This window comes from Oryzias melastigma, linkage group LG5 (assembly GCF_002922805.2).
Source record: "Oryzias melastigma strain HK-1 linkage group LG5, ASM292280v2, whole genome shotgun sequence".
NCBI classification, from domain to species: domain Eukaryota; kingdom Metazoa; phylum Chordata; class Actinopteri; order Beloniformes; family Adrianichthyidae; genus Oryzias; species Oryzias melastigma.
In genome coordinates this window covers 17,581,467-17,595,595 of record NC_050516.1, presented here as the reverse complement: position 1 = coordinate 17,595,595, position 14,129 = coordinate 17,581,467, and the positions used below count along the sequence as shown (strand labels likewise).

At 37.9% G+C, this 14,129-nt stretch overlaps 1 protein-coding gene across 1 annotated transcript in view; it reads right to left on the bottom strand.

The window, feature by feature from the left end:
* Positions 1-6,020: 6,020 nt before the first annotated feature.
* LOC112145282 (interferon-induced GTP-binding protein Mx) overlaps positions 6,021-14,129 on the bottom strand; it is a gene marked incomplete in the record, with an annotated part of 9,012 nt that continues 903 nt past the window's right edge. Inside the window, 11 exon segments of the mRNA XM_024270421.2 lie at positions 6,021-6,973; positions 8,313-8,525; positions 8,690-8,766; positions 9,773-9,931; positions 10,020-10,161; positions 10,285-10,407; positions 11,126-11,204; positions 11,276-11,474; positions 11,565-11,703; positions 13,001-13,155; positions 13,424-13,561. Coding sequence (XP_024126189.1) covers positions 6,713-6,973; positions 8,313-8,525; positions 8,690-8,766; positions 9,773-9,931; positions 10,020-10,161; positions 10,285-10,407; positions 11,126-11,204; positions 11,276-11,474; positions 11,565-11,703; positions 13,001-13,155; positions 13,424-13,561 — 1,685 coding nt within the window.

Below are 14,129 nucleotides of genomic sequence, written 5' to 3'. Positions count from 1 at the left end.
ATTTGGCTACCCAGCCCAACCTGCATTGCCTGGCTCAGGCTTTACAAGTCTGCCTATGCCTACTCTTTGGCTGCCTGGCTACTAGGGTTCCCCTTATCCTGGCTTTGACTACAGGCTTCTGTATGGGCTGTATCCTCCAGGCACGTACAGCACATTCAGCCAGAGCCACGAGAAGGGCAAAGACTACTACAAGGATGTCCACTACCTGAAAGAACATGAATCTGAGGATGATGCCCAAGGTTCCCAACAGCAGAAGATCTTCCCCAGCCCTCCACAGTACTCAACTGGTCAGCAAGTGACCACAAGGGTTGGACGCTAGATGACGACTGAGATGGAGAATGCTGAATAAAATTACGATTTGATATAAAAAAAAAAAATAAAAAAGAGAATTCGTCTTGTTAGAGGATCTGGTGTAGAATGCTTGATCTGTTCTTCTGAAAGATCTTGACCAAGGTGCATTTTTTTCTTCTTTTTAGAGAAGTTGATGGCTACCATGATGTTTAATGTGTCGTTGTCTACATCATATCCATAGCCGAGGGCTTTATTTTCATTCTCACTCATTTGGTTGGGCAAAATCAATGTCTTTGGCACCTTCTTTACATCCTTTTCTCTTTCTTTGTTTTGACCAGATATCACCCAAGGCTTTAGGTGAAACCCGCCAGCTTTAAGGATGTTCTCCACATTTGTCGTGATGGTGTGTAGTTTATTCAGGTCGTTGTGGGAGGTAAGTATATCATCTACATAGGCGTCCTCTTGAAGGATGCGTCGTTCGTCTTCAAAGTGATCGAATATGGGGAGATTTGCTGTCTCTCTCATGGCTAGCTGAGCGATGCAGCCTGCTGGTTTGTCCCCAATGTTGACCCGGGTAATTGCATACTCCTCTATTTCCTGTTCTCTTGAGTCACGCCACAGGAAACGATGCAAGTGTTTTTCTCTTTCTTCAAGCCAAACTGAGTTATACATCTTTTTTATGTCACCAAGAGCAGCAAACTTTCCACATCTGAACCGGAGGAGAACTCCACGAATTGGATTTAAAACATCAGGGCCTTTCATGAGTAGATCGTTCAGACTCAAGCCTCCAAACTTCTGACTGCTGTTCCATACCAGCCGGACTGGAGTTGTTACAGAGTGTGGATTTGGAGCGATCAGGTGACTAATATACCACACAGGACCAGACCAAGAGAGGAGTTCACCATTAGTTAACTTGACTGCAGCTCCTCGGGCAACCATTTCATGAACTTGGTCCCTATAGGTGGCTTTCCACTTTGGTTCTTTGGAGAGTTGCTTTTCTGTCTTTAGGAATGTAGCCTCAACGCCATTTCTGTTGTTTGGAAGTGTTGTGGGATCGACCAACCATGGATAGCTGCTGTGCCAGTGTGGTTCGTTGCTGTGATTATCATTCAACACATAAGTTAGACCATTCTTCACAACTTCTAACTCTTTCTCCTCTGCAAGAGACATCTCCTTTCCCCCTGGCTGGCAGTTTCCACACCGGCAACCTCCACACTTTGGTTCACATGCTGCTCCAATGCTGTCCCATCTCCACCATTCCAGGAAATCACACCTTTGGGCACAGCAGGGACTTCTGGTGGTGTAGCTTTCAAACCCATCTTTCAGCTCTTCATATCTTTCAGCAGCTGATCTCATTGAACGTGCAAAGTGGGTTTTTGACATGTGAGCTTCCAGTGTGAGTTCTTCAAACAGTTCTGGGTGGGTGCCACCAACAGTCTTTCCTAAAGGCCCGTCCCACAGTACCAGATCACCAATCGATTGAATCTTCTGGGGGGCAAGCCGGCCCTCTTTGTGACTGATAAGTAAGTCTATTCTTCTGGGTCTTTTAAGTTCATCCAGTTTGACCTTTGGAAAAAACTTTGAAAGCTGTCTTGATGAGACATGCTGCTCTATGTCCGCAATAGTTTGAAGTCCATAACAAAGAAGCGGGTGGGATTTTAAAGTATTTTGTGGTGTGCGAATTTTGACTTTTAGCCAGTATCTTTTTGTTTCTACTGAAATCTTCATCCCACCAACTCCATGCACAACGAGGGTGACATTTTCACTTTTTAGGTTTAACCGTTCTGCACCTGTATGAGTGATGTAGTTAGTGTCAGATGCTAGGTCAATAAGTGTACCAATCTTTTGTCCATTATTTGTTGTCACTTCCAGGATCATCATGATGACTGGTGCATCTTGAAGGTCTCCATCATCTTTTGTTTTGTCCTTTGCAGTATTCATTGTTCCAGACGCAACATTGCAGAAAGCATTTTTACACTGTTGAGCCAGTTCAGGTGAAAGTTTAGCCAAGAATTCTTCTTGTGCCTCAGTGTTTTTTGTTGACGTGGTTTTGCTTTCTTGTGGTATGGTCCCAATTTTCGGACAGAGATAATGGTGGCTTGGACAGATTTTACATTCAGGTTTCCTGCACAGAAATTTAGAGGTACACATACTGTTCTTTTCATGCATTTCTAGACATTTTTTGCAAGCTCCAACTCTATCTACTGCTTTTTCCCGGTCTGTTGAGTTCATAAACTTGAATTTCTTACATAGGTAGAGTTTTAGGGCATGCCTTGGATCTCCGCACACTCCACAAGGGGACATGCTATTGGCCACTCTTGTTCTAGCTTGCTTTGATTCTGATTTGGTGTCGTCCCATTGAAGCTGTTCCAGTTGCTCATAAATGTTTTCCTGTCCTTTCAAGAACCGCAACAAGAAATCAAAACGATTTTCAGACGTTTCATTATCAGATTTATCTGTAATATACATTAGCCACTCCTTTTTTAAGATGTCTGGTAACTTGCTTTCAATAGTCTTTGTCATCAGTGGATTTTTTTAAAGCTCCTGTGTCACCAAGGTCTTGAAGATCAATCAGGGATTTTTCAACAGTCTGGATCAAGTTAATTATTTTCCTTGGCTCCTGGCCCTTGATAGGCGACAATTTTTGTATATCTTCCACAATTTCCATGGCAATGGTCGCATGGTTCCCAAACCAGTTCTTTAGAACACGGAAGATGTCATCTGCTGTATTGTAAGAAGTTAGACCCAAGTCTTTTACAATCCTTTCATCTATACTATCAAGTAGCTGAAACTTGCGAACCTCTTGTGAGCCTGATGGTTCTCCTTGTATCTGTAGAGCCACCCAATCCTTCTACCAACGATAAAAGTCACGCTTTTGTCCTGAAAATATTGGCAGGGATGTAGGTTTCAACTTAATTGGTGTTGTTGCAAATGACAAAGCTTGAGTTGAAAGAACAGAGGCTCTTCTTTCATCTTCTGCGACTTTGGCTTGAATGAAGTCCACTGTTTTTGAGACAAGTTCAGGAAAATTTCGCTCCAAAATTCTGAGTCTTTCAATGATGTCCTTACCCTCAGGCTGAGGGACCCAGCATTGCCATTTCCCAAAAGTGACCTTTGCCGTGTTTATTAATTTTTCAAGGTGGTTTAACATGAATTCATGAGTCTTTGCTGATGGTAGGTTGAGCAGTTGACACTTTATTTAACCCCCGTTCTGCATTTCCCAGCGCTATATTTATCTCTGGTTCTCCGAAATCCACCCACAGTCTTCCTTGAAGTAGATTTTTGGCTTCTTTTAGTTTTCCCTCACACTCTTCAGCTGTCTTCCCCAAGTCAGCTCTTTGATCAGTACTTAACCTTGGGTCTTTAGTGCCTTCAGCTTCTACAAGCCACTCTGCTTCAATATCATCATTGGTGTCGATCAGTTTATTAGAATCAGAAATTAGCTTGAAATAAAGATCTTGCAATTCTTCTGCTGTCAGTTCAGTGTATGTTCTTTGCACTCGATTTACAGTCTTGGTGAATTGTCTTTTTGCTGTAGTTCTGATAACTTTCAGTTGCTCAATAGAAAATGACTCAGCCATTTTACTTTGTGTTGGAGACTAGAGTCAAGTTTGAATACTGCTTGCAGGTTGAAGTTGTGGTTTTTCACTGTCAAGTGTTCCAGGTTTGGTTTGCTTTTCCCCGCACTTGAAGGGGATTTTGGTTTGCTTTGTAAGGATGAGGCAGGATTCCACTCAGATTGTTTTTTATTTTCAGTAGTCATGTGAACAACCAGGTGAAAAACAAGTGTAAACCCCGGTTAAAATAACAAAAAAAAAAAAAAAAAAATAAATAAATAAATAAATGCAATCACAATGACTGTTGCCCTTTGCCATCAATAAATTAAAAGGCAGTGCAATTTTAGTAAGTCAAACAACAATTCAAGTCTGTTACAAATAAAGGTAAATATCTTACTCTTACCAGCTGTCTCTTCAGGCAAAGCTTTTTAGAACAATACAAAGCTTAGCTTCTGCTTCTCTCCCTAAACTTGTGTTTCTGAGCAGTTTTATACACTCCTACTGACAATGATCAGCTGCTTTCCCTAATTATTTCTACTGCTTCCACCTGCTGTGGTGAATGCCAGTGGAGCAGACCAGCAAAACCAAACAAGTCCCTCAGTTTGCCGCAACAGTGTTCCTAATACTCTGCCGTAATAAAGAAGCCAGGGCAAAGCTTTTTTTTTTTTAATTCTTAAGGATATAAACATACAATTTCGAAATTATCTCATTAAGGCGTCACTCCCAGAATTCCTCGTCCAAACCACAGCTCCTCTTGACCTACTTTGTTCTTCTCAAGAAGCATCCTCAAAGTAAACATTGCATCTGTGGCTCCCTTTCATTGCATGAAACCATACTGTTCCTAAAAAAATCTGACTTTGGATGCTATCCTAGCTACCACTACTCTTTCCTATAACGTGTGTGGCTCATCGCCTTATTCCTCTGTAGTTTCCTCAGTTCTGCTTGTCTATCTTGTTCTAAAAATGGGCACCAGTACACTTCTTCATTCCTCTCCTTTTTCCAAGCTCTTGCTTGGTAAGAAAGTCTAATTTAAGTACGCTATATTCATAAATAAATAAAATTAAATAAAAATGAAATGGAAAAAGTATTCGCTCACTTGCCTTGAGACACATATAACCTGAAGTGCCATCCCACTCATTCTTCTAAATCAAATTGTATTTAGATTTTTACTTATTTGTACAAAACAACATGAGAAAAAAGAAAATACAATACAAAATACAGCAATCTGGGCTAAGACAAATGAAAATGCAACAAAGGGTAGATATGGACAAGTACAAACAGTAAGAATTAACACACATTTAAATGGTCACATTTGTCTCAGAACTCTGCCTTTCATCTTAGAATTCTGACTTTTTTTCCTCTGAATTCTGACTTTTATCTCAGAATTATAAACAACGGAAGCCAGTGAGCTACTTTATTCAGTACAGCTTTAGCAGCTCAGTGGAGTCATGCATGCTGGAGAGAAACTAACAAAAATGTCCTCTTTAATATTCTTGTTGACTATTTTATATTCATTTGTACCAAGTTCACACTTTCATGAAGATTCTGGCCTTTTCCGTTCTTCATTGTTTGGTAAAAAGTAAAAAGCATTATCTTGTGTTGCACAACAGCGGTTACTATAGCTGCCCAGAACAGCACTGGGATGATCCTGTTTGGCACAGAGCATCTTTTATTGTGAAAATAAGTTTAAAAAAATAAATAAAAAAAAATCAAATTTTGAGATATGCTAGATTCTTTACATATTTTTGCTTTTGTTCGTGCAAAAAATAGACAAAATTCACATTATTATTAAAGAAAAGGTCATGAATGCAAATCGGCTCATTCTTTCCCAAATGTCTGAGTGCTTTATTTTATACAGCTTTTGCCAGACCAACCAGAGTCTGATCATTTGGATGGGTGAGTCAATACTTTTGGTAATAGTGCATGTTGTTAGGACCAACTGCCTTATTCTTCTTCAAATCTTCCTCACTTCATCCTTAATGATCTTGCTACATCTAGCTCCACAACGGCCAACTCTTCATCTCTGTGCCCTCTAAGTATTTTCCCATTTTCCTAACGAACCCTTTGATTTATGATATAGAAATCCAAAAACTTGCATCTTGCTTTTCATCGTTTTCATCACCTAAAAAAATCTAGTAAATTGACTTATTTTCTTTGAAACAGTTCAAGCAAAAAGTCCAGTTGCTATGACTCAAGATGTCACCTGAATGAATGAAAACCTTCATCAACATCTAAAAGAAAACAAAAAAGATTTGTAGAATTTTCCTTTATTATTTTTAGAAATTTACAAACATAACCACGCCAGTGAAAGAGAAGCAGATGAGCACTCACAAAAAACAGAATAAACTTTGTTAAAAAAAACAACAAAAACAAACATTTAGTCACTTTTTAAAAGTCAACACAGGAATATATTTTTCTTTTCAAGCTTTCAAAGATATTCTTTACATCTGTTACACAGGTTATTTACCTGTTACCTCAAACTTTACAGAATAACTTATTTCTTATTTATCAATGAGATCTATATGACATCTAAACAGATGAAGGAATCTCTTCCCAAATACTTTTAAGTGATCCTCTCTTCCCTTACAAAAAGAGAATAATGCTTGATGGAATCTCTTCATATGCCACTTCAGAGTCTACGAAAATAACATTTGTAATTCTGACCATCTGAGGATCTTCTGAATTTAAAGGTTTTCTTTTAAGTGGTGTGACTGTCTGGGATTTAAATAAGATTTTTAAAAAACAAATAGACTATTAAAACAAGATTCTTCACCAGAGAACACAAAGGCTTATAGATCTGGATCTGAGGTAAAACTTTGCTTTACTTGGTCTTGATGGAGATTTCTCTTACTAGATTTATGATTCTAAAACTGCATGGGGTTGAAGTCGTAAATGGACATACTGAAATCGCTCAGCAGCATGCGTGCCTTTGACAGGCGTTTAATGCAGTTGTGCAGGTGGACCCGGTTCTCTTTTATGGTATGGTCCTCTTGAAGCAGCAACTCCATTTTCTCTTTGTCTTGAAGCATCTGCAGCATCTCTCTCTGCAGCTGGACGGCAAACTCCTGCAGCATCTGGTAGTGGATCACCAGAGGGACCTGGTCAGCCAGACGCTGGCCGGCAATCTGTGGTTGGATGACATCACAGTTGAGAAGTCACAGATTAATTTTGAACATTCTGCTTTACAAAAAAAAAAAAATCTAGAAAATGGGATTTATTTAAAAACTTGAGAACTTTCATGTGAAAAAGATGAATGCTCAAACTAATTTCATTGGTCCTTGTAAAAGAGCAGTACTTAAGGAATTACAATGATCTACTTAACCCTTTAACACCAGAGCTCTAGTGTTTATGTTCTTTGATTTACTGTAGTGTTTTAACTGTTAACATAATCAACATAATTCTAGTAGATTCTGAAGGCTGCTGCTTTTCTCCTTCAGAATCTACTGGAATTATGTTGATCAAGTTAACGGTCAAAAAGTTACAGTTTTTGTGATTAAGCATCACCGGCGATGCCTCAGGTGTTAAAGGGATAAACAGCTAATGTTTTTGCAAATTCACTTAGTAGGTAGATATTTTACCTGCTAATTTTGATTATATTTTCCTGGTAGCTGCTATTTTTTCACCATAGGTTATCAAATTTACCTCTGCTAAAGATTTTACAAAATTGATCTTTTTTTCATTTATTATTTTTTAGCTGCTCTTAGGTTGGGTCCAGGACAGTAGTGCCCTACCTAGCGGCGGATTTGCAAACGAAGATCAACATAAGATTTGCATGTGCACACAAATCTTATTTCGTTTTCTTATTTATGTCTGTGTGAGCCAATTGAGAAAGTAACATCGGATTTTCAGGTGAGCAACTCCAGAGGAAAAAAAAAAAACTCGCTTTACATCAGGGATCCCTAAACTTTTTCTTGTGAGTGCCACATAACTTAGTTTTTCTCTCTGAAGTATAACAATTGCAGCGTGTCTAAAAGTAAGCATTTATGGTTTTCGAGAAGGCCACATATAACCAACTATTAATAGCTAGTGCTGTCATATGATGCATTTATTATAAGATTAATTTAAGATTTAATTAATCAATTATTAAAGATTAATTAATCATGACTTGTAATTAATTAATCTAAATAATATTTTTAATCGCAAATATTTTTAACCCAATAATTGTTGTATTAAGAATTATTCTGAAGTATTTTCATTGAAATTGAAATCTACTAATACTTTACAGATTTCCAGCCTTTTCTTATATGTATCTTAAACAATTAAGAAAAAAAAACACAAAATCTGGTCCAGATACAAAAAAGAAGAAAATTTATTTATCTTTTTTTATACTGAAGTCATTCAAATGTAATATTAGTGAATCATAGATTAGTATTCTTCTCATATCAAAAATTCAGATTAACATTGACTGGAACCATCTTCAAATGACTTCTTGCCTTTTGCAGGTTTGAATGTACGTGTACTCACTTGATAATAGGATTTCAGATGTTTGGCCATCTCTTTCAGGCTGGCCCCGATGCCATTGGTAATACTGACCAAGCCGCCTTCACTCTTCCTCTTCCCCAGCTTCTTGCTGTATCTGCAGTCCTGGGTATAAACGATCATTTCCATCTTGAACTGCGTCCTCAGCATGGACTCGGCAAGACCTTCCTTCTCATTCATGATGGCTTCAGTCTTCAACTAAAAGTACACAAAGCCTTATGTTACATATTCTGGTTATTGCCAGTTAGTTTCACATGTGTGACACTGAGATGTTTGTTTATTTAGCACTTGGAGGTCTTTTCAGTAGGCAAGTTTAGAAAAAGAAGAGGCAATTATTATAGAGTAAGTTCAAAATGACATACCTTAGCTGCCCTCATAAGATTAGGAAGTCCGACTAAACTCCTTTGAATTAAAGCAAAGAACTCTTTCTTTGCCGTTTCTGTAAGACAATAGAAAAATACAGTAAAATAGTAAGTTTCAGTTATTATTGGTGTTACAAGGGCTGCCATGATTAGTCGACTGATCGAATTTTAAAATAGTCGATGAGTTGTTGCTTTATATTATATGTAGTCAGAGTGTAGTAAAGTTGAAGGTTTTTAGGCTATTTATTTAGCTAATATTTCAGCTGCAAGCTAGTTATTTTGGCTAACTTCAGCTCTTTTGTTTTTAGACTAATTTGGAGCTTGGCTAATATTTCAGCTACATGCTAGCTGTTCTGGTGAATTTGGCAATTTTTCAGTTTATATTTTAGAGTTTAGTTAATATTTCAGCTAAATGCTAGTTATTTTGGCCAACTTAGGCCATTTAGTTTTTAGGCTATTTTGGAGATTAGCTAATATTTCAGCTAAATGCTAGCTATTTTTGCTAATTTATTCTTTTTTGTTTTTAGGCTATTTTGGAGTGTAGCTAATATTCAGCTACATGCTAGCTGTTCTGTCAAATTTAGCAATTTTTCAGTTTTTTAGGCCATTTTAGAGTTTAGCTAATATTTCAGCTAAATGCTAGCTGTTTTGGCTAACTTTGGCTCTTTTGTTTTTAAGCTATTTTAGAGTTTGGCTAATATTTCAGCTACATGCTAGCTGTTTTGGCTAACTTAGGCTCTTTTCAGTTTTTTAGGCTACTTTGGCATTTAACTAATATTTTAGCTGGCTATCAGCTATTTCAGCAGTCTATTTCAGCATCTTCAGCTATCAGCACTAGCGTCTTCAGCGGCCATATATAGCTTAGAACATTCACACTAGCATTATCGCAGGTAATGCTATATATCTTGTTTTCAGTTAGTTTAAAGATAATGATGGTTAAGATGTGTGTTTTACATACACTTTGTTTATGTCCTGATTAGGTGACTAATCTGAAAAAATGACCGTTTGTGGCAACCCTATTTCCAACATAATAATGTACCAAGATGGCCAGTATTTTCTGTCGACGCCTGAGAAGAGACATACCGGACACCTCCTTGAGCTTCAGGATGGCAGGCTCCTCCAGCTGTTTGACCTGCTCTTGCACCATGGCTTCAAAGGTCTTGTAGTTAATGAAGCCTGGCAGTTCTTTACCTCGGTACTTGCGTTCATACTGGGTCACTTCTTTCTCAATATTCCAGCTGACTGCAAAGATTTTTCAATAAATTCTTGTTAGTTTGTATATGGAAAGATATGACAGGACTGTACACTTTGTGTGAGGTATCGTAGTTACATGTTGTTCCTGAGTCTTCGATTAGATGATTCCAACTGCTAAATCGCTGTCTGAGCACAGAGAAGATCTTGGACTTGTATCCACATCTCAAATCCTCCCCTTTGGAAAGATATACTGCATCCTGCGTGAAGGAAGTCACTCTCTACAGATTGAGAGGTTCCGAAAAAACAAGTCAGTGATTAAAAATTCATTTTTCAGTGTTAGATTAAACTTTCTTTGACTTTTTACACCCACAGATGAAAACGTAGCAGCTGATTTTACTCACATCGATGAGGAAGCCGAGTTTCTCTGAGGGCTCGGATGGGGGACCGCAACCTAGGTTGTCCAACTTTGACTGAGTCTGTTTGAGCTTTGTCTCTACTTGCTCCTCCAGACGAGGCAGAGATTTCTACAAACCACACTGAGACTTAATAACATCGAAGATGCGTCAACTTGAGAGACATCAATTAAAAAATAATTTTAAAAGAGCTTAAAAATGTGGTCAATGACAGGGTTAATCCTACAAAACTTTGCCATAGCGAGTTATTTTATGCTGCATTCACACTAAACGTGATTCGCACAGCAGAGGTGTAGCATTTCAATGTTAAGTCAATGTAGAGACACAATCTGAGGTGCTGCGGCACGATTTGAGCATTGGGCAGAGCGCATCAGTACAGCAGCAATGCGATTTGAGCAGTGTGGTGCAATTCAGCCACGCAACGTTTTCAGAAACTATATCAGCGGGTAAGAAAAAAATCTAATATACCTGCTCGATGCTGGGATTGTCATCCATACAATTTCTTAACCTTCTAGGGCCACGTGGTTGCCTGAGACTCTGAGCATCTCTGAATGATCTGGTGAACCCAGACACAGCGACATGCTTGTCGGTGTTCTATAAAATTTTTTTATAGGGCACCAAGGACATTTTCGGACACTCCTCGGGCAGTAAATTTGATGAAAAAGGGCCGGCCAACATAAATTTGATGCACGACTCGCGTACAGTATAAATGCAGCTTTATATATATCCTTTCAAACATAGCCACAGAGTTACAATATGTCTTAATGTTCTATAAATGTTATTTTTCTAAAAATAACCACTCTTATGGGTGGAGCTGAGAAATGATTACCTGGATATGATGCACCAGTTCCAAGGTCAGCTTTTCTGCAAGTTTAGGGACAGAGGCGCGGCCATCATAGTATAAACTCCTGCAACAGAAATGAATAGTTTTTGGCTGCGTTAAACTCATGACTTGTTCTTATTCAAAGAATGGACTTACTGGAAATGCGAATGCTTCTGGAAGAAGGTTTTCTCTTTCTCCAGAGCTGTGGTGAGAGAAACCTTCTTTGTGATCTCATTCTGACCCCTGCACTTCACTATCATGTAGCCCTTTTTAAGGGGAATAGCCTTGTTGTTGATAATGTCAACTACATTCTCCTCTGTGCCTTTGTCCACCAGGTCAGGCTTGGTCAGAATACCTAAGAGGAAAAAGAGTGGCTGATGAACTCTCACAAACATTGAGTGATATCTAACAAAATCACTTCCTTCAGTTGAGTTCTTTCGTTTACCAAGAGTCCTTTCTCCTTCTGGATCCACCTCTTGTGCCATTTTCAAAGCTTCAGTCGTTGCTATGTCCACATTGCAAGGAACCACCACCAAGTTGATGGTTTCTCGTTTGCCAATGAACTCCCAGATCAGTCTCTTTATCTGTACGTATATATTAATTAGGAAAAATAAAGACGAAGAAAAAAAATAGAACAGTTATAGAACAACAAACAAGACAATCATTTCACACATGAGACAACACACATTGTACACAGATGAACATTTGAAGCATATAATGCAAATATGATGCAAATCAGCCAACCACGACTGCAGCTATTTGGGTCTAGTCTAAGGACCAATTTTGGTGGTTTATTCACACTTAAAGGAGACAAAAGACGCTCGTTTGAAGACAATGTGCAGATTCTCAATAGAGCAGCAACTAGTGGCCCTTCCCTCAACAAGTGGAGCAATCAGACGCTATTTGTCTCCTGTTTACCATCCAGCCATTTCATTTGTTCCAAAGAAAACCAGAACTCCATCCTGACCACACCCAACGACAGTGTGATGGGGCGATGAAAAGTAGAGGCCTCTAGCATTCACCACTCTCTGGTTCTCTTCTCTGCTTCCCTCTATGAAGCCATCCAATGACATGAATATGTGTGACTCACGTGGAGGATTAATGCAATTGCCACTCAGACTGGAGAGGTGAAACATCTCAAGAGAGAAGACTTTTAACCCTTCCGCTCTCTTTGGGGTCCAGTTGACTCCAACCACATATTGATATGTGATTTCCTCCATGACAAAGGTGGACAGGATTTTATGTCTGTCATGGACATTAGTGAAACTCAAAAATCAAAGATAAAAAAAAAGTTCAGCGCACTGTCTTGGGGGGTCCAGATGACCCCACTTTTAATGTAAACAAACTAAGGAGAGCGGAAGGGTTAATTCAAGATTCCAAGACTCAACTTCACACCATTAATCCAATTTGATCATGAATTTGCACAAACCTTAGGTTTTATTCCATTTTGCATTCTGTTTTTTTTTACTTGAAGCTCAAACTATTTTGTGTTTGTGTTTTTTTTTTTTTTTACTTATTACATTTATTACTTGTATTTTTTGTGAATATTCATATACGTCAACACAGGCCAAACGACAAAGTAAGGATTTCATTGCACTGAGAACGTTGCTTCTTTGTGACATATGACAACACTTTGAATTTCATTTTTGATTTAATACTCATTTTGAATATGGTTCCTTTTAGCCAAAAGAACAGTTTCAACATGTAAACATTTTTCAAAATGTTTACTGTTCTTCAGTAATCCAGCACAATTCAAAGCTTTTCTTAGGGTCTATCAAAAGCATCAACACAGTTTTGTGGTCCACGTGTAAATTGTGACTTTTTGGACACACAGGTAGAACTTGAGTCTGGATGAGATCTTTGAGCCCTACACCAACATACCTGTTCACCAATGTCTGCTGGTTGTCCTTTGACAGCCACTCTGGTGATGCCGGGCAGGTCAATGAGGGTCAGGTCTGGAACACTGGGGGATGCGATTTCCAGACTGATGAGCTCTTTACTGATCCCCACCCCAACGCCAGCCATTTTGTCTTGAGCTGCAAAGACATGCAGGTGTTAAGGCTACAAATGAATGCCTTTCACCTCCAGATTTTACAGGCTGATGTTTTTCTACTTTCATATTCTTTTTACACATCTACAAAAGTCTGTAGTTCAGAGACAACGAAACACATTTAATCTTTGCTATTTTACACATGAAAAAAATCCATTCTTGTTTTCGTATTCATTGATCCCTAGATCAGTTAGCTTGGATTGCAAGCTTTTAAAAAATGATTCAAATCGGATGAAAATCCAGGAATACTGTACCTTGAATGATCTTTTCCTCCACACTTGCAGGGTCTTTTATTTCCTCTGTAAAGTCACGGTAATGAATCTTTCCATTCCACTTCTGGTCTTTAGTGATTTTCTTCATTTTCAGTTCCAGAGGACATCTTGTCACAATACCTGTATTCCAAATAATGTAAAGAAGGATAAATAATCAGATTAAAAGTTTGGAAATATATTTGATCTTAAACCAATGGTTATTTCTTTAGACAAGTAGGTCTATAAATTAGTAAACGTTTAAGATTTGTGCTGTAAGCTTTATGTAGTTCATGATAGCATTGGGGTAAATTTACTGGAAAGCCGGTCTTTTTTTTGTTTATGTCTAGGGATACCATCCATAAAATCGTATTTTTTTTTTAATTGAGAAAATGTGAGGTTTACAATATTTGTGGTAGTTGTTAAACAAATTACAATTAGAACCGACACAGAGAAATCTAAATAACAGTATATAAGTAAGTTAGAATACACAATGACAAAAAATACAAACTTAAATAAAACAATATTAAAATAAAATAAAGGGGATATACTTAATAATTTGGAGTTTTAAAGTGGACTTCATTGAATTAAGAAATGATTTTTTTTCGTCATATGAACATCTTTTTTTTAAACAACTCTTATTTGGTTTAATATTTATTGTTTTTTAAAAAAGATAGTTTTGCAGCAAAATTATTAAAGAAACACAGGCTAA